The sequence below is a fragment of the Schistocerca serialis genome, chromosome 9 (assembly GCF_023864345.2).
Source record: "Schistocerca serialis cubense isolate TAMUIC-IGC-003099 chromosome 9, iqSchSeri2.2, whole genome shotgun sequence".
Taxonomy (NCBI): Eukaryota; Metazoa; Arthropoda; class Insecta; order Orthoptera; family Acrididae; genus Schistocerca; species Schistocerca serialis.
This window is the reverse complement of record NC_064646.1, coordinates 44,945,666-44,970,739: the sequence shown is the minus strand read 5'-3', so window position 1 is coordinate 44,970,739 and position 25,074 is coordinate 44,945,666. Positions and strand designations below refer to the sequence as shown.

General features: G+C 37.6%; 2 protein-coding genes across 3 annotated transcripts in view; one reads left to right on the top strand and one right to left on the bottom strand.

Annotated features, from left to right (window-relative positions):
- The window catches only part of LOC126419195 (serine/arginine-rich splicing factor 1A), an 88,490-nt gene extending 69,011 nt beyond the window's left edge, over nt 1-19,479 (bottom strand). Inside the window, exon 1 of the mRNA XM_050086328.1 lies at nt 19,180-19,479. Within this exon, the coding sequence (XP_049942285.1) occupies nt 19,180-19,346 (167 nt within the window). The 5' untranslated portion in view covers nt 19,347-19,479. The remainder of the gene's footprint in view (nt 1-19,179) is intronic.
- Nucleotides 19,480-19,557: 78 nt separating this feature from the next.
- Nucleotides 19,558-25,069, top strand: LOC126419196 (dynein light chain 1, cytoplasmic). 2 transcript variants are annotated; one of them, XM_050086331.1, is made up of 3 exons: nt 19,558-19,715; nt 20,835-20,952; nt 23,878-25,069. In XM_050086331.1, the coding sequence occupies exons 2-3, from the start codon at nt 20,845-20,847 to the stop codon at nt 24,037-24,039; spliced, it is 270 nt and encodes an 89-aa protein (XP_049942288.1). In that variant the 5' UTR covers nt 19,558-19,715; nt 20,835-20,844; the 3' UTR covers nt 24,040-25,069. The 2 variants fall into 2 exon arrangements, with proteins under 2 accessions (XP_049942288.1, XP_049942286.1); XM_050086329.1 differs by lacking the exon at nt 19,558-19,715 and adding an exon at nt 20,274-20,447.
- The last annotated feature ends 5 nt before the right edge of the window (nt 25,070-25,074 follow it).

Below are 25,074 nucleotides of genomic sequence, written 5' to 3'. Positions count from 1 at the left end.
TTGCGGGCGTCCGCTTTTCCACTGGTCGGAACTTGCGAAGGGAGGTCCCCAAGGGATTCCTTCCTGGCGAGAGCAGCCGAAGAAGTCTTACGCTTCTCCGGCTGGGAAGGGGGAGCTGATGTCCCCGATGGTTGGGAGGGTGTTGCTCCTGGAGAAGATGGAGCAGGAGCAACAGGGTGTGAAGTGCCCCCCACAAGCAAGGGGGCCGGTGGATGCTGACCGATCTTAGAGATGATTCGTGATGACGGGAGAACCGGCATTGCAGCAGCGGCGTAGGTTGACGTCATTGCCACAGGATGGAGCCTCTCGTATTTCCGTCTAGCCTCGGGGTAGGTCAGCCGGTCCAAGGTCTTATATTCCAGTATCTTCCGTTCTTTCTGCAATATCCTGCAGTCCGACGAGCAGGGGGAATGGTGTTCTCCGCAGTTAACACAGATAGGAGGCGGGGCACATGGAGTATCGGGATGCGAAGGACGTCCGCAATCCCGACACGTGATGCTGGAAGTACAGCGAGATGACATGTGCCCGAACTTCCAGCATTTAAAACACCGCATCGGAGGAGGGATATATGGCTTCACATCACAACGGTAAACCATCACCTTAACCTTTTCGGGTAAGACATCACCCTCAAAGGCCAAGATGAAGGCACCGGTGGCGACCTGATGATCCCTCGGACCCCGATGGACGCGCCGGACGAAGTGAACACCTCGTCGTTCGAGGTTGGCGCGTAATTCATCATCGGACTGCAGAAGAAGATCCCGGTGGAATATAATACCCTGGACCATGTTCAGACTCTTATGCGGCGTGATGCTAACGGAAACATCCCCCAACTTGTCACAATTGAGCAACCTCCGTGACTGGGCAGAGGATGCCGTTTTTATCAACACCGATCCAGACCGCATCTTGGACAAGCCCTCCACCTCCCCGAACTTGTCCTCTAAATGTTCGACAAAGAACTGAGGCTTCACAGACATAAACGAGTCCCCGTCAGCTCTGGTACAGACGAGATACCGGGGCGAGTATCTTTCGCTCTCATTCACAGCCTTTCGTTCCTCCCATGGTGTGGCCAGGGAGGGGAACGATTTGGGGTCATACACATTAGCATTAAAGTGAGCATTGGAACGCTTAGAGACTGCTGACGGCTGGCCGCCAGCGAGAGATGATGTACCACGCTTCATTGCGGGTCATCCGCCCTGATGCCACCTACTCCGACCAAGGGCCCTCCCCACGGGCGCCACCCAGCCACAGCAAAGGCCACCTGGCAGGATGGCCATTGCCGGGAGTCCCGATGCCCCAAGGCGATGGGCATCTACTCCTTGGCATACGTGGGGGGTTAACGGCGCAGGCATCAGTAGAGCGATCCCTGTGTTGTCAGGGGGCTACAACCAAGAGGGTACATGGCGGCCCCACCACAACGGACTGGCTACCGTGCTAGATCTTAGGTGCAAAAATGGCCAAGGTCGTCGTCGCAGTTAAAAGAAACACTGCAGAGTGCAGCGTGGTAATCACCCAAGAGAACGAAAACGAGCGGGACACCATTGCAACGACGAGAAAAACGGCGAAAGGTCGAATTGCACGACGGATACAGTGCACCATGTAAGGCGCCCTTTCCCAATTGGCTCGCTCTTCGGAATAATTTAGAAAGATGGAGGTCAAACCCGAGAGGGGACCATCACATAAGGCCGAAACATGTGAGACTCCTTTTAGTCGCCTCTTACGACAGGCAGGAATACCGCGGGCCTATTCTAACCCCCGAACCCGCAGGGGGAGACTATTGGTTTTGCCTGCAGCCATCTGCAATTTGCAGTGGAAAGCTGGCAACAGTACAGATGATACTATCTGAGCCTATTTTAAAAAATGGTATTCGTCAAGTAAGGTGACAAATTAGATGGCATTAGAACTGATTTTCTTCTGAACACTGCAGTCGGCCTTTGTAGTAATTTCTTGACAGTTCCATCAACAGTCACAAGCACGTTTATCATGAATGTTACCAAAAAAGTTCCATTCAGCTTTTATACAGAAATCTTGGAAACCACAATACATTTCTGTAATTCTGTCACCAACTGCTTCGCAAAGTTTACCAGTTCTTTCACAAAAATGTGGAGTTTCAAAATATTGTAATAAACAAAAACAGTGCATGTGTGTTAACGTAAGGCCACAGTTGGTGTAAGTGCACTGTTTCTGTTGCAATGTGTGTTCATTGCTATTTGGGAAAAAATGAGTCATTAGTTGCAGCTGTGTGTTTTAATGTACTCTTTTAACAAAGAAATTCCATGTAGCATGTCAAAAAATAAAAGAGCAACCCTAGATTTTACTTGCTGTCTTGACACAAAAATATGAACTACTGCTTTGTCATGCCTTAAGCTATTATTTACAACGCACACGCTTTTGAACGGCATGTGTTCATTCTCAAGCAAATAAATCACTATGTGACAGACAGTAGCTGTAGTCTGATTAAAATTACTTGATAGTTGACACTTCATAGGCTGAAGCTGGTTTCTCCAATCAGAGCACTCAACATCATGTCCCAACTGTTCACCATTTCCGAACTCCCACAACTGAATCCTGGACCTGGTCTTTTAACTTTTTATTTCATCACACAAAATAACCATAAACACACACACACACACACACACACACACACACACACACACACACACACACACACACACACAAACTATGCTAGCAATATACACATCACTAACCAAACGCTACTATATCTTTCCGCACAAGACACGATTCAGCGGCACATATACAGTTGTTACAATCACAGATACCAGCTTACATTAGAAAAGTTTCGCAAGACATTATGCGTAGGCAAATTTTGGATAGGATGCAATTCATCACTGCTACGAGAATATGAGTCATACATGTAACAAACTCAAGCGTGTTAGTGCACTAGCGTAGTGGTTAGTACACCAATTTTTTTGTGTAGAATGTCTTAGGTTCAAAACTCATGAAGGACAGCAAGATTTCTTTATTTCAAAATCTAATCAAAAGACCATTATTTTTTTATTCAATTAATTGATTTAAATTTTTTTAATACTTTGTCCCATCAGTTCCATTGCCGTATTGACTTCTTTATTTGCCCTTATTTTCTGCCTATCATTCTATTTTCATTTGGGATCTGTTACTATCATCCATAATCTACAACCACAGGCCATTGTCTCTCATTGGTTGGTAAAGCAGCAGTTTGTGTAGCCAGTGTACAGACGGTTTCAGGTAACCAACGTATGATATCAAGAAATTACAGTTCTTTTGTAGCACTGAATCTGAATTTTTTCTGTCTTTAGTTTGCTCCTAGAGGTCAGCTTTAATTGTCATGAACAAAGAGCCTCTCTCATTTCCGTCATACCTCAGAGCAGCCACTTCCAACAATCCTCTGCATCACACATTAAAAGCATTTGTTAAGTGACCTGCCGTTTTCTGTGTCACTTGTAACCAACTGGTAGCCAGTAGCCGATGCGGCAACACTGTAGTGGCAAGTGACAGACGTCAACTATCGAGTACTTTTAGTAAGACTATAGATTATTTCACACTGAAAACTGGCATGGAATTATTATTATTACCTTCTTTCCTTTCTCAAACGTTATGTCTGATTAAAAATGGAAAGTGACACGGACCTTTATCAAGCGTAACTTCCTTTTAACTGTATGGTATATGTTACATTGCATTTAGGAACTTTCGGGTAATTGAACATGTATCAATAATTACAGATTTCTGTAGTTGTATATACACGTTTGGATGTAGCTGTATTGCATTGATGTACTGGTGGATATTGTGTGGTAAGACTCCTGTAGTTGATAGTATAATTGGTATAATCTCAACTTGATCCTGATTCCACATGTCCTTGACTTCCTCAGCCAGTTGGACGTATTTTTCAATTTTTTCTCCTGTTTTCTTCTGTATATTTGTTGTATTGGGTACGGATATTTCGATTAGTTGTGTTAATTTCTTCTTTTTATTGATGAGTATGATGTCAGGTTTGTTATGTGGTGGTGTTTTATCTGTTATAAGGGTTCTGTTCCAGTATAATTTGTATTCATCATTCTCCAGTACATTTTGTGGTGCATACTTGTATGTGGGAACGTGTTGTTTTATTAGTTTATGTTGTAGGACTAGTTGTTGATGTATTATTTTTGCTACATTGTCGTGTCTTCTGGTGTATTCTGTATTTGCTAGTATTGTACATCCACTTGTGATCTGTTGTGGTATTTGGATCTTTAATAACATGCTTGCTGTAATATCTGGTGTTTATTGTTTGATCCTGTATTGCAATCATGAAATCTTCCGTCACACTGTATATATTGCCTTTTCTTGGCCATGTGTTGGATGCGTTTTGATCGATGTGTGGCTGTGTTAGATGATGGAATCAAAAGCAGAAGACCATGCTCCAGGTTTTAAGATGTGCACAAAAATCGTTTGACTTTATTGGTGTGCAGCAATGCTGCTGGTAATCACAAGCTGCCTTTACTGTTGATTAGCAAATCTGTTAGGCCCAGAGCTTTCAAAAATTGCAACATGAAGTCCCTGCCCGTATATTACCGCAACCAGCAAAAGGCATGGATGGATGGATGGTACGCTGTTCGAAGAACGGTTTCAAGGTCAGTTTGTTCCCTCTGTTTAATGGTTTTATAAGGAAAATCATTTGATTGATAACACGCCATCTCACCCCAGCACTGAGGAATTATGCGATGGAGAATTTGTGGTGAAGTTTTTGCCGCCGAATTTTACACCACTTCTACAGCCGATGGACCAGGGTGTACTGCATAAATTAAAACTGATTTACAGAAAATTTTTAAGGATGTTGATCCAAGATGATGCATTCCTTTAGTGGACAAAATAAAGACCAACGTGAAGGACGATGTTTATTGGGCCACTGAGGCATGGCAGAATATTTCAGGAAATACTCTTGAGAAAATTGTGGAGAAAACTGAGGACATCTCTTGAATTTCAGGACAACCTAGTTGAAAATGAAGAGGAAAATCTAGTATATATGATACAGACAATGCCTGGATTTGAAGAAGCTAGTGAAGGAGGTGTAGATGACTGGATGGCAGCTGATGGGGCATGTGCGGAGACCCTGACTGACACCGATTTCGTTGCTGCTGTGACTAAAGACCAGGAAGAAGTGGATTGCTGGAGTGACAATGAACCTGAAAGGAACACAGTGACACAGCAGAAGCCCTTGACCTCGCGCTATATTATTTGGAGCAACAGCCCACTGCTAAACCTGCTTATTTGTTTATGAGACAATGGCACAACTATGCATCATATAACAGACTCTCTTCATTATGCCAAAAAACAATGAGTTTTGTCATCTAAAAAGTAGGGATAAAATTCCTGCTGTATTTTAGCAAATTTGACAAGTTTTCTTTCATTGTCACGCATTGTTTATACTTAAAGTTTTCTTGCCAATTTTTCTAATACATGTTTGCTGTACTGTGTAAATTAAAATAGTTTGGACATGCAGCAGTTTACCGCACAGTTTTCCATTCTTAGACTAACATTTTTCATGATCTTATTAACCGAACAGTCAGATTACCGGCGTTCGGATTAGTGGGACTGCTGTATTTCTTTTCCGTAATTCCTTCTGATTGCATGCTGCAGTGCTGTAACAGGTAAACATCTCGCATAATCCAGGACACAAATACTCTTTTCTTGATTTGTTGCTATTTTACATAAAACACTGCACCCTCAAAGCAACTGGTTGGCACAGTGCCAACACCTGGAGTTTACTGTTCAATTCTTGCATCAGTCATTTGTACAAGTAATATCTTGGAAACTATAGAAGTTTGAAAATGAATGGATTATTTATAGCAGCTATGTATTTTATGTTCTAGATGAGAGTCACTTCCTCCTACACAAGAAAACTAAGTAAGTGGGGCAGATTATCAAACATGCTTCAGATGCCTCCCTTTCCAAAATGAGTTTCAATGTGATCACAGCAAGAGACCACACAGATCACTTTTTTGCTTTTATCTATAAGACTGAGTTTCACTTTACGGTTAGTGTGCTTGTGTACTTGTTCTTTAATATTAAGAGCTACTCTGAAGTTATTAGTTAACTGATTACATTGAAATCAGACATGAAATTATTGATGGAACAAAATCAATCACTTTTCAAATTTATTTTTTTCCCCCAGCACAATCACACACAACTTCAACAAAAAATTACTAGTTCGGTTCTGTCTCTAATGAACTCTTCTGTATTTCATTTATAATGTATATTAACATTTACCACAGTGGGTGTACAGATCCATTGTGAATTTACTTATCAGATCATCATCTCAAAATACACTCTTAGAACAGAATGGTATTTATCTTAAGCTTCTTTAAACTGTTTTCAAGTTTTGTCATTGTCAGCACCACCTCTTGTTGTGTGCCTTCCAAAACATCACTTAGCTGCAATGCCCAAGAATGAGCGACACTGCTACAGCAGATGGGGCACTATTTCCACTACGTTTCACCGTTGTCCTGTGCTCATACTTCCCCCACCATATACGGATGTCTCAAATCAAAGTGCACATAGTGATAAGTTACCTATTTAAATACTACATAAACAATGGTTTTACATAAACACCATTCATCAGCTTGAGAGGCAGAAATACCATTCATCAGCTTGAAAGGCAGAAATACCATTCCTCATCTTGAGAGGCAGAAGTGTAACATATCATTCTGAATGAAGAACGTATCACACTACATGTGACAGCACTGAGTGAGGAAAGCGCATTTGTTCCCCACGCATTGTCACTCTCCCCATAGCCGTCCCTGTGTGTAGAATTTCCGTTAGCAGCGCTCCTTTCCTCTACACCCTGCTCCCCCCTAGAACTCTTTCAGGATGCTGCAGTCAAACTATACTTACAGCGATTTGCGTAATATTTATGGCAGCGTGTTTTAAGTAAAGTGTTTTGATACCTAGACGCTCCTCGCTAGTATCCAATAACAATGTGTACATCCTTCTTATAACCTGAAGATGGTAGATGATGACAAAAACTAATTTCTAACTGAAATTATACAGTATGTAAGCCTGCCAGAAAATAAACTTTTTACTTATACGTCCAGTATGGCCTAAAAGTTGTTCTTTCTAAAATTAATGAGTTAATTAATAGAAAGTAAACTTGGAACTTTCTGTAAGTAGACAGGGTAAGAAAGATACAAGGAAGGGATCCTTACGTTTGCAGTTACGCGAACCAATGCCCAAGTGAAATGCTACAGAATATTTGGAAGCAGCCATTAGGAAAAACAATGTGTAAACTGCACCTGTTTTTACTACAATGTGATATTATTCGTGAAAAATCATTTCTTCAGAAACATAGCTGTTCAGAAAATGAGAAATATAACCATTCAGAAAAATCACTGCACATGTAACATGCTTTAAAACTTCAAGAGAATTGGCTATTCTTTACTGAACCCTTGTATTTGCTATCTGTGAGGGTTTAATATAGCCATGTGAAAACTATAATATTTTGATTAACCATTACTTGGAACAAAAAATGAGCTCAAATAAATAAATAACAGTTTAAAAGCATGATGAATTTTTATACAAATATTTTTATTGTGTTTAATTCATAATTTTCTTTACAATACACAAAAATTATGTATCTTTTCTTTACGAAAAGTTTATAAACTTGGTAATTTTTTTGAAGTTTTTCCAATGAATTAGTTCGTATAGTAGACATAGTTTCTCATATATATTGATACATATCGAAGTGGGGAAAAATTAAAAACTTTCTGCATGTATTTCACATGTTTTCATAGCACACTGTAAGCAACTGAGTTTATTACATTTCACACACTTGTACACCACAATTCTGTTTAGTGTGTAGGGACAGTAACGACAGCTTTTTTTCTTCTTCTCTTTTCTAACTTGTCACTTCTTTCTCTTTTTGTTGGATCACCATCTCATTACTCCCCACCCAAAATATTTGAAATAGTTTTCCTAAGTTCATCCAAAGTTGGAGATCTTTGGCCTTACCCATATATGTCTTCTGATTACACTCATTACTAAGCTCTTCATGAAAAATCTTGACAGTACACACTTTTGTAAGTACGTAACATTAGCATTTGTGTGTCTTGCATATTAGAAATGCAAATCTTGTCAGAGGCAACCTCTTTGTTCACCAGTTAGCTGGGTAGTTGCTCACTTTGTGTCTAAAGGATCTAAGCCACATTTCATGGCATTATAGAAATTAATAATGTCTTGTTTGTTTCTTTTTCATTGGTATACACACAGTGCTGCATTGAAGAAAGCATTATAATTGCCATAGATTTTTTTAATAAAAGACAATAGTGTAAGATCTTCACTGAAACTAAAAATACTGGGGCCCACTTCTTGCTTGTGGTTGGGAAGAAACCCTTTTTGAACTTCTCTTTTGTTGGATTTTAGAGCTCCAACATATGTCAACTGTTTTTCAGTAGCTCCTAACACAATTCAATGGAGGAAAACCGATGTATACTGTGATATTCCTGTTTGTTCCGTATACACATTTGGAAAGACAAATCACAGACTGAGTTGGCTTTTGGAACTTTTTCTCTTCCTCTGATAGTGTTGTTCCATCACTACCTTTCCCCACAAACATAAGCATTATATAAATGTGATGATTGCGCATCTGTGAGATACACAATCTTTATACCATTTTTAGCATGTTAACTGGGCCTAAATCTTCTGAATCAGTACCTGCCTCTAAATGGGATTAGGCTCTCATCAACACAAGCGTAAGTTCCAATGGAGTATACCTTTGACAATTAGAAATAAAGATGTTGAAAATGTTGGACACAGCTGCTGCAGGATCATTTTTCCCTTGTTTGTGAGTAGATGCATCATCAAACCTGAGAGCCACCAAAACTTCACACTGTTTTAGAGACGTGGCTGCACGAAAAATGGGACTTCCAGTACAATCATTTGCAGAAAGTTATTCCAATTTTTCATGTCCAAAATTGAAAATGGAAGACAGAACCACCAAACTAATCAAAGCCTCAATTTAAATTTTGTCTCTATCTTTATAACTGGATGAAGAAGGAATAATTTATTCCTTATGACACAGTTCTAAGCTGATAGGTACTGCAATCTCATCCAAAATCTCAGTGTTGAAAAACAAATGTCCTATTTCTTATGGGTCTGGATTGACAGAGCCTAACAATGACTACAATCTAACTTGTATTATGTTTTTGTGTGGTGTCTTAGTGTCACAAACTGGTGCTGTGTAACTCTAGTGAAACAGTTCATCTTGCCATGGGAAGCTATGCCAGTTTCAGTGTCATTGTTTCCCCTATTCTGAAAAACACTAAACATGAAGCTGAAGTTGACCTGCGTGTTATCTCCACTTTCTTAAAAATGAAACCCTACTGTCCAAAAGTGTACTGCTGTATGCTATTTTCTGCCTCATATTATCTTCACTTCATTCTTCTTTGCTGAAATTTGACACACCAAATCACTGTACCATTCTTTTCCCAACTAAGAATATTTTTTTTTTAATTAAGCAGCTTGTTACTTTGCAACATTTACTTCACCAGACTGAACAGTTCTTACTGTAGTTATTCACACTAAACACAAGTAATTATGATATCCTCTCACACACCACCAACCCTAGAGCTGCTGCAAATCCAGCCACTGTCGTGCTTCCTACCATCAATGAAGGCCAAACAACACCAATCATCCCCCCCCCCCCTCCCTTCCACCGCCATTAAATGAGCCTGTGGCGTGTTGTGTACTAGTCGGCAATATCACTGCCAGATAAGGATCTTTCCCGAGTCAGAGTAAATCTTTCACATTCTGATTTTTTTCCCCCCATCCATGTTCAGAATTATTAGCATTCTCATCCTTTTCACCTATTAAGATATTTCTACTTCTTTTTGCAGTCATCCTAAAGCTGTGACCACATCCCATATCTCTGCCGTTAAATGCCTCAACTCGCCATTCTTCCTCATCCTCTTCCATTCCTCTTCTCTCCATCAGTTCTAGGATACCACTTAGCCACACTTTCCGTGTTCTTCTCCTTCCAGGATGTTGCTATAAAATACTCTCTTGGACCATCTGTCTTCGTCCATAAGCACAAACCAAACTACCTGTCTTTCTTCTGCTTTATCTGTAATACTATGATGAGACTGTCCTCTCTCTTATTTCCTTATTTCATATGTGGTCAAGTTGGGGAATCCTACAGGCTCTTCTCACATGGTCAATTTCTGAAGTTCTAAGTATCTATTTATAAAGATGGTAATATTTACAACTGGCAGCTCACATCACTCATGCATAAATGAGGTATGTGGCACAGTGGCAGAGGAAGCAAATGAGTGTTAATTTCCAGGGACCCATCTGGACTCAAGCCTCCAGTGGATTAGCCACATTAATGCTGTATGTTAAAAAGTCAGCAATGGGCTGTATCTTCTTAGCCAACTGTCCAAAATGGTGCCCACCCACACGCTTAAAACTGTGTATTATGGGTCAATCTATCCCCATCTTAGCTACTGTATAGAAATACGGGGTTGCGCTGCAGACATTCAGCTTAACAGAGTAATATTGCTACAAAAAGAGGGTTAAGGATTATACATGGACTAGGCTATAAAGACTGTTGCCATGATGTTTTCAGATAACACAAGTACTTCACCATATACTCTTTGTATCTTTATAAATTAATTACTTTTTTGTCTCACAGAAAACTGAAGTAACTAGATGTAGTGATATACATGACCACAACACCAGGTCCAAAGAGAATTACTACCCACAAAGAACAAGATTAAAAATGACTGACCGGAGCCCATATACTAACGGACTCCTATGGTATAATAAACTGCAAGAGTCCACGAAAAACAGCAATAAAAACCAATTCCAATCAAAACTAAGAATTTAAAAGTGTCTATTCCCTCAATGAATTTTAAATGGTTAAGTTTAAGAGCTGTAAAACAACATATAAAAAATAATTGGCTGTATTAATAAGTGTAAGATGTAAGGTATTTTGACAAGCATCAATTTACTCCTTAATTACTACCTGTAAGGTTAAGATATAAATGTATTTCATGGTTGTAACTGTACTTGACCTTTGCAAAAGCCATCATATTGATGTCACCATGCAAAAAAACCTAAATAAATAAAAAATAAATAAAATTTCTTTCTGTGAGATCTCAGCACTCATTCCCATAGTTTGTTATCAGTTCACCAATGGATTTGTATAAATGAATTTTAACCTTTACATTCTTTTTCGATGATCAAAATACAGGGTTTACTTTTTGAATAACCACACTTCCCTGCCTTATCTGTTGTTGGACATCTCTGTCACATCTTCCAACACATGAAAGGATGCTACCCAGGTACTTAAACACTCTACACATTTTAATAAAGTGTCTGCATGTCCAGATTACTTCCCTCTTCTCCACTACACATATTCAATCTTCTCAAAATTAATTTTCAAACCCCAGTTTCTGTATTCTTGCAAAAACTTCCTAAGCATATAAAATATATCCTCTTCATCGTTTGCTGCAACAACCTGATCGTCACCATAGAAAAACATATACAGACAATGGTGCCCTATTTCAATCCCCCTGCCCAAGCACTTTCTACGCCACTGGTCCAGTGCCTTCTGCAGATACATCTTAACCTTTCTATTGGGAATGGGTTTAGATAACCCAGTTTGTTTACTAAAATTAACATAAAACCATGATTAATATTTATGCTCTTAACTGGACCTTAGATAAATCTTCAGACATGTAATAATTTATGTTGTCCTGAATCTTTATATCAAAATGTAAAACAATTTGGGAGACATGCTTTGACACACCGTGAACAGGTCTTTTAGACCCAAGCAGAAACCGTCATTTGAATTCCAACAAAATTTTATTTGAAATTGATGTTGTTGTCTACAATGGTTCACAGGCATTTCACCTTGTAAGAATACATAACAACTACATCACTAATATGATTTTGTGCGGGCACACACGCGGCAGTTAGCCGCAAGATTTAGTTTTCTGTTAGTATCACAGATAGCGTTACGTTGCGTCCACGTCCAAATACGTATTTGTTATTCTTAACAGGTGTCTCCACTTACTACATTTGCACGATTCATGCTTTCAAGCAGTTTGGTCACTATTGTTGTTTGAAACGCGAGTTTTGTGTTTGTGGCACATTTGCCGCTATGCGCCTTGTAATGTAAGTATTATCAATACTTGTCTTTTTCTTTTGCCTCAAGGCAATCTTGCTTTTATATTAGTATATAGTGAATATTCGAATTTAATCAAAGTTTCCATATGCAATTTTTATTACTTTTTACAACCTTGGATACTGATTTGCTACAATACATTACTTTTATAAAAACGTGTTTCATTAGCTCATAAAAGCGTGGAAATGGAGAAAGAGAAGGCATTTGACAGGCGCCGTCTAATTGTACGTCCTGAAGACTGAGAAAGTATTGTGAGAATTGTCAGAAGAAGAATTACAAGAATTGTCAGAAGAAGAATTACAAGAATTGTCAGAAGAAGAATTACAAGAATTGTCAGAAGAAGAATTAGAAGAATTGTCAGAAGAAGAATTAGAAGAATTGTCAGAATCACATAAATCCGAGTCAGAAGAGGAAGTTATAGAAGAAGAAAACCACAGCAGTGACTCCGAACAATCAACAGAGGAAACAGATGACCACCTGATTGAAGAGGGGAGACAACAAACAGATAATTACATAGGAAAAGATAAAGAAACTATTTGGATGAGTGATCGCTTCCTCCTCCTTCTAAAACCAAAGCCAAGAACATCCTAAAAGGTCCAAAAGCAAGTGCTGAAATTACGGAAAAAGAAATTGATGCATTTTATCTATTTATTACTGATGGGATGATTGACAACATTGTGGAAAATACAAACAGATACATCGATAATAGTAAAAGAGCTGAAGTTTAAGATTCAAGAGAACTAGACTGCAGAGACATCACAAAACCAGAGATAAAGGCTCTTTTAGGTGCATTATATCTAACAGGTATAAAGAATGGAGGACACACAAATTGCTGTGAACTGTGGGATGCAGATGGTACAGGAATGATTATTTTACGAGCTCTCTTCAGCTATAAACACTTTTGCTTTCTGCTTCGAGCTCAGGTTTGATGACCTGGATACCTGGAATTAAAGAATGACAAACTAGCACCTATTCGGGACTTCCATCAAAAGTTTGTCAACAACTGCCTTAATAACTACAATGTCAGAGAGTTTGTCACTATTGACAAGATGTTGCATCCTTTCAGAGGATGCTGCGGATTTGCACAGTATATCCCTAATAAGCCTGCAAAATATGGGATCAAGATTTATGCCTTGTATGCTGCCACAACATTTTACACCCTGAACTTCGAAATTTACTGTGGCAAGCAGATGCCACGACCCTATCTGAAGTCTAACAAGCCTGATGACGTTGAGCAAAGATTAGTGACACCAATTGAGAAAACAAACAGAAATCTTATGACTGACAATTGCTACAGTTGCTACCTGGCTGAAAATCTACTGGGCAAAGGTTTGACTTTCTTGGGAACTATAGAAAAAAATAAGAAGGAAATACCTCAAGAATTCCAAACAAATAAAACCTGAGAAATCCAGCAATGTCTCTTCGGTATTCAAGGCGATTATTGTATGATCTTGAATGTTCCTAAAAAGAACAAAGCTATGTTTATTGACAATGCACAGCACAAATGAAATAGATCAAGAGACTAAGAAATTGAGAGTGAATTTGGACTACAATGCCACCAAAGGAGCAGAAACTGTAGATCAGATGTGCTCATACTACAGTACTTCCAGAGTAACGTGACGATGGCCACTTGCACTTTCCTACAGACATCTCGATATTGCTGGGATAAATGCAAACATTGTTTTCAAATTCAGCAATCCTGATAATAAAGAAAGAAGACAAAATCTATTTGAAACATCTTACTCGGGCCTAATGAAAGAATATCTGAATCAACGTGCATTACTTGACACGCTTCCCAAGGATATTCACACCTTCATGACTAAGTATAGGCATGAAGAAGAAAAACCAAGGAGCCAACAAAACCTGGAATTTGTTATGTGTGTGGCAGGCATAAGAACAACAGAACCAAAATAACACACATGAAATGCAAGAAAAATGTATGCAAGAAACATAATGTCATAAGGTATAAAATGTGTGCAATGTGAAAGTGAGCTGCAGATGGAAGTTGACTAATTTATTCACAATCATAAACAGGAATCGGAATTTACGAACGCTGCATTTCATAATGTGTTCCATTGTTACTTTCTTTTCACGTGGATCAGTGCAATTAAATGATATAATTAAAAGAACTATGAAGGCAATAAAGAATATCGGCTTGTTATAAATTACAATAATATACAATTGTGAAGGCAACATACAAAAAAAAGTTTATTTTTTATAGAGCCATGTAATGTTATGTTTCTCCAATACAATTTAACTGGCAATTATATAAACATTATTTTTCCTTAGGTTACAAATGTAATACTAACTGCTGTGTAAAAGCCGCAACGCACCCATTCATGGAAGTATGAATGGCATACCCACTGAAGGGTTAACAAAATTTTATTTGAAATTAATGTTATTGTTGTCTACAATGTTTCAGAGGCATTTCACATTGTTGTAACAATATAACAACATCATTAATATGATTTTGTGCATCAATTTTCTAAGCGGTGATCAGTTAGAAAGGCTTTTGAATGAGTCATATGATGAAATGGTAGAGGATCCTGTCAATGATCCTGATTTTCAAGATTTTCTTGCTGATTCAAGTGAGGAGAGTGATGTGATGCAAGGAGATGAGGGGGAGTATCATCTACAGAAACCAATGTAGTTGGAGATGTATATATTTCACATAATGATACACAGTGATCTACAAATCCTCCAGCAGAGTCAAAAGTAGGGTGAGCAGAATAAATTTAACTATTTTATGGGGATATATTATTACATCATGTCACAGTCTAGTTACTAGTGCACAGGGCTGTCATGGTTGAGCTCCCAGGTTCAAAACTGGGTCCAGCCATAGATGATTGATTGGGTGCAGTTGCCAATTGTCTAGAAAGGTGAAAACGTCCATCATTCCTTGGGGCTTCATGGCGTATATCTTTACTTTTTACTCGTTGTCAGGTTTAGGTTTTATTGTATGTCTTTGTAATTTACTTTAGTGTATTGTATTTAATTATAGCTTAGTTTATTTTCCTTTATTTTACTTCTTTATTTTAGGGCTGCAAACAATCTTCGTCCTGCTCCAGAACCTACGCAGTTTGCTCTTCAACGGATTGACGAAACAAAAATATCATCATTTTCACTTTTCATAACTGAAGAGACGTTGTTAATGATTTTGAATGAAACCAACAGAGAAATGATATGCGTATCACTAGTCATATAAGAGACTTTCACTCATATTACAAGTCATGAACTGAAGGCTTGTTTGGGACTTCTTATATTATATTATATCAAATACATTAAGAGTGTATGTGTCACAATTTCTACCTTTACTGAAAAGAATGTATGTTAAACTTTCAAATGTCATTCATCAAAATGACAAATATTTTCATTCTCTGTTTTGTTATGATGTTACAGATCCAAACGAGGGTATTTGTGAAAATTTCTCTGTTCACAATAGGCTACTATTAGACATGATTAACATATCTGCAACTTCCTGGCAGATTAAAACTGTATGCCAGACAGATTCTCAAACTCGGGACCTTTGCCTTTTGCAGGCAAGTGCTTTACCAACCAAGCTACCCAATCACGACTGACAATCCGTCCTGCAGGTGAGGACCTGTCAAGTTTGGAAGGTGCGACCAGAGGTACTGGTGGCAGTAAAGCTGTGAGGACAGATTGTAAGTTCTGCTTTGATTGCTCATTGAGGCCAACACTCACCCACAAAAGGCAATAGTATGGAGTTTGAGGCTTGGTCCAGTACATAATTTTAATCTGCCAGGAAGTTTCATTTTAGCACACATTCTACTGCAGAGTAGAAATTTCATTCTGGACACACAACCACTTCTCAGCTTGCTTTGCTTCTTTAATTTGGAAATCATAAAATATGAACATTTTTAAATTATTGCAAGCACCAACTGTGTGTTTTGAAAAGATGAATGATCATAGGCTGTTTAATGTCTTCAGAAATGACAACGTGAAAACTCTTACTGTCCACAATGAGATCAATGCCGTAACTAAATTTTTTATTCATTATAAAATATTTGCTCTAAAATTCCCACTGTCAATATTCTAAAAATTGCATGGGATATTATTTGGACATTCTACTTGTGGAAGGTACAGTCACAGTACGCAATGTTTTTTTTTCTGTGCACTCTGTGATAAATTTTTAAGTTGCACTCAAAAGTCAAAGGATATGACAAAATATTTTAATATTTGCTCAGTAAATATAATGCACAATCAGTATTTGCGAGTCAAAATAACTATATTTTACAGTATTACAAGTGAGTGGGAAAGCAATTTTTTTTTTTATTTTGTTCAGGCATTTTATAACAATATTAGATATAGAAAATTCATGTGAGCTTTATGCATTTTACTCTTATTTTTCAGATTTTTCTCTCTTCTCTCTTGATTTTACTGATTTATGACATTCTTTGAATTGGACTTCCCTATAAAAATTCCACATGTGAAAAACACGGCAAAGAATCTGAAAACTTACTAGACAATGAACTAGTTGTCCACAATCTTTTTACCTTTTGAGTGTACATTTCAACAATTCAACAAAAAATCTACAGGAAGAGAGACTGCAGCAATCAGTACCACACAGCTGAAAAGATTTGACTTTTTCCCAGCTGCTCCTCACTGAACTTGTGTAACGAGGCTAAATTTTCATGAGGACAAGGATAATCCAACAAGAGCAGCATTTAAGAAATGCAAACTGCACACTGAAAAATTGACGACTGCCATTTGAAAGCATCTGCCGAACCATGAGGTCTGTAAAGCAGACCTAAGTTCCTGAAAGAGACTAGCTGTTTGTCTTGCCCACCACTTACTGTCATATACACAACAGTAAAGGGATTCCTGCAGAATGGATGTGTTGAGGACCAAGATATTTCTGCAGTAACTCAGCCAGATTTCCAACTGTAAACAGCTTTCAATCTATTTTTATAAACACCATCTTCATGTGTTTGTTTCCAAAATACATCCATCTCATTCCCAGCCAATAAATGCCAATGATCCTTTCCCTACTGTATTACCTCACTGACAATATATATCCCACAAAAAGTTCTACCCACACAAAGCTCTTATGCAGGATGTTTCACATGCAAGTTCAGACACACTTTTAACAGAAGAGGTGAAAGCAGCACTGCCACATGCTTATTTTATGTTAAGAGATGAAACGTTAAAAGCAAAGAATTTTGAAAAACTAACACTTTACACAGAAAAATCATTCCTCACTGCAACTGCTCCAACTACTAACTGTAACCAAATAATACACTCAGTAAGTCTCAAATTTTGTGATTGAGACTTTCGAGTACACTCATACAAACATGACTTTTTTAAATATCTACTAAAATATTTATGTAACAGAGATAGCTACAGCATATGAAACAATAGCAACTCCAGGTAGGAACATCAATAATGTAGGAAAACCTAGGTTGCTACTTACTGTAAAGAAGACACATTAAGTTGCAGACAGACAACTAAAAGACACATTCATAAAGCTTTTGGCCATATGCCCAGTATTCCGGCCCATCTGAGAGAGCTAGTGGTCTCATGTGCACGAGGTGTATGTTTCTCTTTTACTGATGAAGGCTGTGGCCAAAAGCTTTGTGTAGCAATCTATCTTTTCCTACATTGCAGAACACAGAGCTAACATTCTTAATAGTTCAGCTGTATGCGGTTCTATAACAGGAACGTCCGCAATCTGTGGCTTTCCAAATTGAATAAAAATTACATTATAAACATTCTAAAATTTTTGATTTTCTTCTTCAATTCGCAGTTAAAAGAAAGCCCATAAGTACGTGACACCACAGCTTGCCCGCAGAGGGAGCTTTAAAGCAAAAAGTCTGCCCTCTCTTCAGTACTTTTGGTTTACTAGTTAATTTAGGCCTACAAAACATATTTTACACTCTACCACACTTGAAAAGTCAAGAGAACTTGCAAATTCTTATTTTGAAAGAAATAATCCGCACTAGCTGTAGAATACTTTTATTAATAGTCGCGACCTCTTTCAAATTAGCATGAGACGCATCCTCAGCTCATAAAGATTCTTATTAATAGATCATCGCCGAAAAGAATCACCTAAGGATGATTTCTCTACTGTCGTGAAACCGGTCGTGACTTTTAATAAAAGTCTTCTACAGAAAATGCAGATTATTTCTTTGAAAATGTGGAAGTTTGGCTACGGCTGACCACAATTTAAAATGACATGAAAATTCTTATTACTTAAAACGTATCATACAGAAGTCGAATACATTTTCCCTGTGAAACTCATGATTAACTGACATGCAGTGTATGATTTGGGATGAAATCACCCTACTGTTCTGCTGAATAGTTTTAAGAATTAATGAACGAAAGAATGAATAAATTAACTTTATGAAACTACTGCCTAGTTATTTCAAGCCTTCTCACGTCAAGGAATTGGTACATGTGATGCACAAAGCACTACTAATTCTTTTGCTATTTATCATTGCAGGTAAAATATGAAGGAAATCTCATTCTTTCACAACTTTGCAATTTCGCGACAGTATATACTAAGCTAACTGCACATGGTCAGTGATGTTGGACCACCTTTGAAATCTCGGCTGCGGCGACAGACTGATCTGTAGTGCAGCCAGGCGTCTAAGTCAGTTTGCTAGATTCTAGTCCGGCGACGAGTTGGCAAAAGCTGGCCACATTGGCTAGAGTGCCAAATAAAGGATGTGGTCGTAAGTCTGACCCGTAGCTTATTCTACTATTTACCGTCGCCCCATATTTAAACGTATTTTTTCGTCATAAAACCTAAAGCTACAAGATAGATTCGGAATACGTATATCAGATAATGGTCAAGTCTTCTATAGGTATCTGTAACACTAAACCATTTATTTCTTCGAACCCAACCGCTAAAAACCCAAAAACTTTCCCTCCACATTGCAGTTTGAAAAGGAACTCCTAACCGGCAACCATTCACAGAATTACATAATATATTATGAGAAAAATAAATACGCACCACCATACATACAATTGTAGCACATAGGTCAAAACAATTCCATTATTTACATTACCTAGGATCTTCGAATTCCACAAACGCGAACGGCGGTCCTCTTCTATTCTTCAAGTCCACGAAAGTTACCTTCCCGAATTTATAAAACAAATCCTGAATATCTTTAGTACGGATGTCCGGTGGAAGATTACCCACATAAATTCGACATTCATTTCTACCGTAAGACATATCAGATTTCTCTGTATCTCCCTCCACTGTGAATATTAATAACACAATCTAAAATCCACGCGACCAAAACACTAAAATGGCGTTAAATGGCGGCCAAGTTCTCCGGCGCCAAATTGATTGTTACAACGGCTTGTTGCCAACTGTTGCAAAATGAAAATACGTTCATTTAGTCCAACGATCACTAGGCGAAAGATCGATAAAGAAAAGACTGTTGACGTTGTGTCAAACGCAACGAAGTTCCCGCGAATACAAGTTCGCTTGTTAGCCCAGTCAAAATTTGAGAATATTGTAAGAACCAACCCTAAATCGAAATTTGCTTACTGAATACATCACCGTACGGCTGATATATAACCGAGCTCTAGTGCAACTGTGAGTAATCTTCTCATTTACCCATAAAGTTGAGTAGTACTAGTATGTGTACTTGTTTTATGGTTTTCGCTTATTACAGCAATTCCTGTATCTGTTCTTTACTCAAGAATGTGTTGCTTGTTTCTAAATGTTTGCAAAATTTGACTTCCGTTTACTGATTGTGATCTACTTGACGGAAATACCTTTTTTATGATTCTAGAAACAGCCCATGAGCAGTACCGTAAAAGCAACATTTTCTGACTCCATTAAATTGAACATAAATTGGTACAGTAATGAAATTCTAATAGAGTAAAATTTAGTGCACGTTCGGTTCCAATAGAATATGGCATGGAAAAGCATTAGTGCATCAGTAATTTTGAAGTTAGTCATATCTTTGCCATCATTTTCCGTTTTGTTTGTTAAAAATTTAACCATGTCGTCATCGAATATTGATTTGCATGGTTCCAAAACACTATCGGTGTCGACGCAAGAATGCATGTAAGTGAGAAAGCAAGAGACAGACGACGAAGAGCGCAGATTCGCAATGCATGCTGGTCTGATAGAAGACCCTGGTAGAAGACTCTAAGCTTCAGCCAATAGGGTTGCAGGAATTCAGTTTTCAATGAAGAGGATTTGCCCGCAATTGTAGGGAAGTCAATGTTGCTTAGTCTTTAAGGTATTTTGAAGGGGGAGCGTAGTTACCATTATAAATTAAAATTTGCGTCTTGTGTATTGAGGACAGGATAATTTAAGGTAAGACAATTTTCTCTATTATATTTAAAATATTGGATTGTATCGTCGGTTTGTAACCGGCAGACTAGCGTCATCATTGTCATCTCCCCTATTGTTTGTTTTAGTTTCAGCATCCTAATACAGAGCTAAATTTTCACGTTCTGTCGTTATATTAAGTTGCTCTACTTAGGAAACCAGGTTTAGACACTGCATCCGTAAAATGAAAGTAGATGTCTTAGTCACTTTTGACAGGTGTGAGTTTTAAATTGTAGTATGAATAAGGTTAACTTGTTGCTTCCTGCATGTGTTACTTACGACAAATAAATTGTGCATGAACTCGCATTAATAGTATGTTGTCTGCATTAATGGTGTGTTGTCGGTATTTTAATTTTCCTGTTTTAATTGTAGGCCCAGAACGATGTCTGACCGAAAAGCAGTGATAAAAAATGCTGATATGTCTGAGGAGATGCAGCAGGATGCAGTAGATTGTGCAACACAAGCATTAGAAAAATATAACATTGAAAAGGTAAGTTGTTTGAAGCGTTTGGTTTTTACTTCTGACCTCATTCAGTTAAGCGCTCATGTATGAGGTAATTTTAAAAATCACGAAGTTTATGCCAAAGGTATATAAAGAGTAAAGCAGAACTGTGTTTACGAACCCATGTTAATGTGTCCCCACGTAATTAATTTGTTGATTTGGTTATCGTCTCAGAGAAAAAATCAGCAAACCACTTGGACAATGCCTGTGAAACACCTGGTGATAGCTTTATACATATATGTTCATAGTCCAAAATTTGAAAGTAGCATCCCTTTTTAGAAACAACTATCTTTAATTTGTGGGATGAGGAATGGCAAAATCATAAAGAGATTGGCCAATCCCTTTTCAAAGAACTAGTATTTTTTGTTAGAGAAATAGTGGAAACCAAAATGTGTATAGACCAGTTGGGGGGTGTGTGTTGTCATCGTCCGATAAGGAGTAAAGTATCTGACCACTGCACCACCATACTTGCATATTGATGCAAGGATTTAATAAGTTTTTGGATTTGTTGGTGGAAGCTGTTAATCGTGTTCATGTATATTCTGTATAACTTAACATTTTACATTTGATGTAATAACATAAAATCTGCTTTTAGTTCTGAAATTCCATCAATGAAATTTTGAATGTTACCTGAATGCGTAGTGAGGGCATAAACTATTCTTCCAAAGCAATAATTTTATGTAAAGTTGGTAATGTTGCATTTGACCCAGCATATTTCAGAGTTTACTAAGGAATTGCTGAGCAAGTTGGGGTGGTGCATTGGTCGAGTCATTGAATTTACATTCAATTTCTATTCCAGTAAAGGTTCCTTTTATCTAAAGTTTCACCAGGCCACTTATTGCAAATACCATGCAAGATCTTTTAAAAACAGCCAATATCCTTCTCATCTTGAAGATGTGCCCAATCTTCAATGAACTTGGTGGCAGTAAGTTAGACCCTAAAGTACATCCTTCTTAGGTGATGCAAAATATATGTACATGTAAAGCACCCAAATTCTTGCAACAGTTTTTCTATTATGTAATAAAAAGTAGAGCATTTATGTTGCCACTTAATATATATGGAACCAATATTTTTACTTTGACAGATTGCCACAAGTTAAAATTATCTGAATCAGTTAAAAAACAGAATGTGCATATTGCCATGATGAAATGTAGTATATGTGAAGCAGATATTGGAACAGCAAATATAGATTCAGTCACCAAAGCATTATTTTGTTTGGAGATAAGGCGCGCGCGCACACACACACACACACACACACACACACACACACACACACACACACACACACCTTGAAATCTTGTAGCATAGCCCAAGATAGAGATTAGGTTGGATTGTGACAATTTGGTTGTGAATTAGCAAAGTCAACAAATTTAACTCTTACTCTCATAAAGCATATATTCTGTGTATATTTGTTGGTTATATTTGTTTTCATTGTATTATGAAAAATGCTACACCATTCTGAAAGGATCCCTGGGAATGAATGAATGAATGAATAAATAAATGCACTAACAGATTGCATTCATATAAAATAATCTTGCGAATGTATGTATGTTGAAGAATTTGCTTTTGATTACAATAAAGTTGCTTACAATTGTACAATATCATGAACATATGAATGCGTAGTATTATAACCAAAATATTTTGTGACTATCCATGTTCTGTTGTGAATAGTGATGGAAAAGTTGGGTGTTGTGCCAGAAATATAGTGTTTATTTTGCATTAAATGGAGAGTATGTTTTCAAATTTTAATTTGTGTTTTTTTTTTTTTTTTAAGTAAATAGAGAGTGAATAACAGGCTCAAAATTGTCGTAGGTAACAGTTAAATTGTTGTAGGTAACAGTTCATTTTGTTACTTGAGCTCCACCCACCACCAACACCCCATACCTCAGGTTAACTTTCAAATTTGGTGTGCCATGTTGATCATCATAAGAAAGTCAGTGACCATCCCTCCCAGTCTCAGTATCTGAGCTAGTTTTACAAAGTTTCCTCCATCTTAGGCTCAACTTCATGGTAACCAATTGTCATTGGCAAAAATTGTGATGAGATGGATATGAGTTAGTACACTACCAAATGTGTTGACCATGGCTGGCACTGTTCTGTATGAACTTTGTGCTCAGTGCTTATAGTTCTCAGAGATTATGTTGCTGGCTTAAGTGTTTGTGAGTTACTAAGAGTGTAGCAACAGCATCTGGGTGCCATTAAACAGTTGTAATGTACAGGAAACCATTCCTACTTTACATTTTTTGAAACAATGTAAAGCCCGGGATGGAATTACAGTAATTTTGGGAAAAGGATAAATTGCTACTTACCTCGGAAAGGAGATGTTGAACTGTAGGTAGGTACAATGAAAAAAAAAGAAAAAAATTTTCGGTACGTGTTAGTAGACTAGGGTCAGTAACAAAGCAGTGGGCAGTAGAGCATTAGAGTTCAGATTATCCCCTCTGAGTACACGTGAAGTAGCCTTGCAGATATCTGAACATTTTGTTCAGCAGTCGGATAGTAAATGTACTGTGCAGATAAACAAGCCGTGTAGCAAATTGTATGTTGATTGGTAACAAGTATGGTGTTGAAGCTGACAGTCAAAATCAGCACTTGACAGTAGTGCCATGTGTGACAAGCTGAACAGTTTGATTGCTTATGGTGTGGCGCTCCCCTTACAATCATTGATTTTCCTTATTTCAGAATAGAAGGAAGTTCTTAGATATTTACTCTCCTTTTTGTCCAGAGTACAGCAGAAAAGTCTTATGTAGTCACTTGGCTCTGGTTCAGACAACAGAAAGTTCAGTGAAACAATTCTGGATTATATTTTGATTTCTACTTTTGTTTGTTTGTGTGTGCATGCATGCGCGCGTGTGTGATCGGCTGCGAATAAGTCATATACTAATTTTCTTTCTTTACTTTTTGTGTGTCCAGGACATAGCAGCTTATATTAAGAAAGAATTTGATAAGAAGTACAACCCAACGTGGCACTGCATTGTGGGCCGCAACTTTGGAAGTTATGTGACCCACGAGACACGACACTTTATCTACTTTTATTTAGGACAGGTAGCGATACTGCTGTTCAAGAGCGGGTAATTGGCAGCAGTCCGTCCTATATTTGCAAACCACATTTCCACTGGGAGAAATGCATTCATACTGTTCAAAAATTTGTAACTATTCATACTTTGCTACCTGTACGTAGAATTGTTGGTTTTGTTATATTCCATGACTTGTTTCCAAGGCAAGAATTTGTATTGAATTACATTGACAGTATTACTATTGGATTTAAAGGAAAACAAAAAAATAATTCTAAAATGTCAAAATTATTACAGTATTGGTGTTTTGCTCACTTTCTTATATAAATTTGTGACACTGCAGTTTGAGATGGGGGTTGACTACACAATAGAAGAAAATAAATGTTTTGTTTTTTGAATGCTTTGTTTCCATGAGAGTTCAAACTAAAGCTGTGCAAGATGGCTGCAGCTTTGTTCCATGATTGTGTTCATTATTAATTCTTAAGTGATATCCTTTTGAAGTATACATTCATATTTTTTGTTTTGTTTCATAGTTTACATATTCGTCCCAGTATTGTACTGTTTCTTCTTATGACTTTCCTACATAGTCATGTAAGAAGTTGAATGATCTGTGTATATGTTAGAGTTCCATTAGCCATACTTTCCTTTTTATTTGGCAGCTCTGATGCAATTGTTTATTTAGATTACCTAAGAGGCATGTGCAGCTGTTCTTATAATCATTTCTGATGTAGCCAGTTGCTAAAAAAATTATTAAATGACTAATATATCATTAAAAATGATTTGTTCTGGCAATGCTTGTGCATTTCTTATAGAAAAGGTGTACTATTTGGAAAGCTGATCAATTTTTATTGGAAGTTTGTTGAGAGTGCTTGTAAATTCACCGCACAACATAAGTCATTTAATAGCACTCATTTGTTTCCACAGTAAAATACATGATACTGAGTGGAACTGTATTCTTTACTCTGGTTGAGTGTTTAGGTTAAAAGTTTGGTGCTCTCTAAAGTGACTCCTAAATTGTGGAGTAATGGCCACATCTATAATGTGTATTATAAAAGATATAGATGCAAATTACATTAAATTACTTATCACAAGTTTC

Bases quoted from the DNA above. Each gene is read 5' to 3' on its own strand.
- LOC126419196 (XM_050086331.1), top strand. From the start codon at position 20,845: ATGTCTGACCGAAAAGCAGTGATAAAAAATGCTGATATGTCTGAGGAG. The intron at 20,953-23,877 runs GTAAGTTGTTTG...TTGTGTGTCCAG, and splicing joins AAAAATATAACATTGAAAAG to GACATAGCAGCTTATATTAA.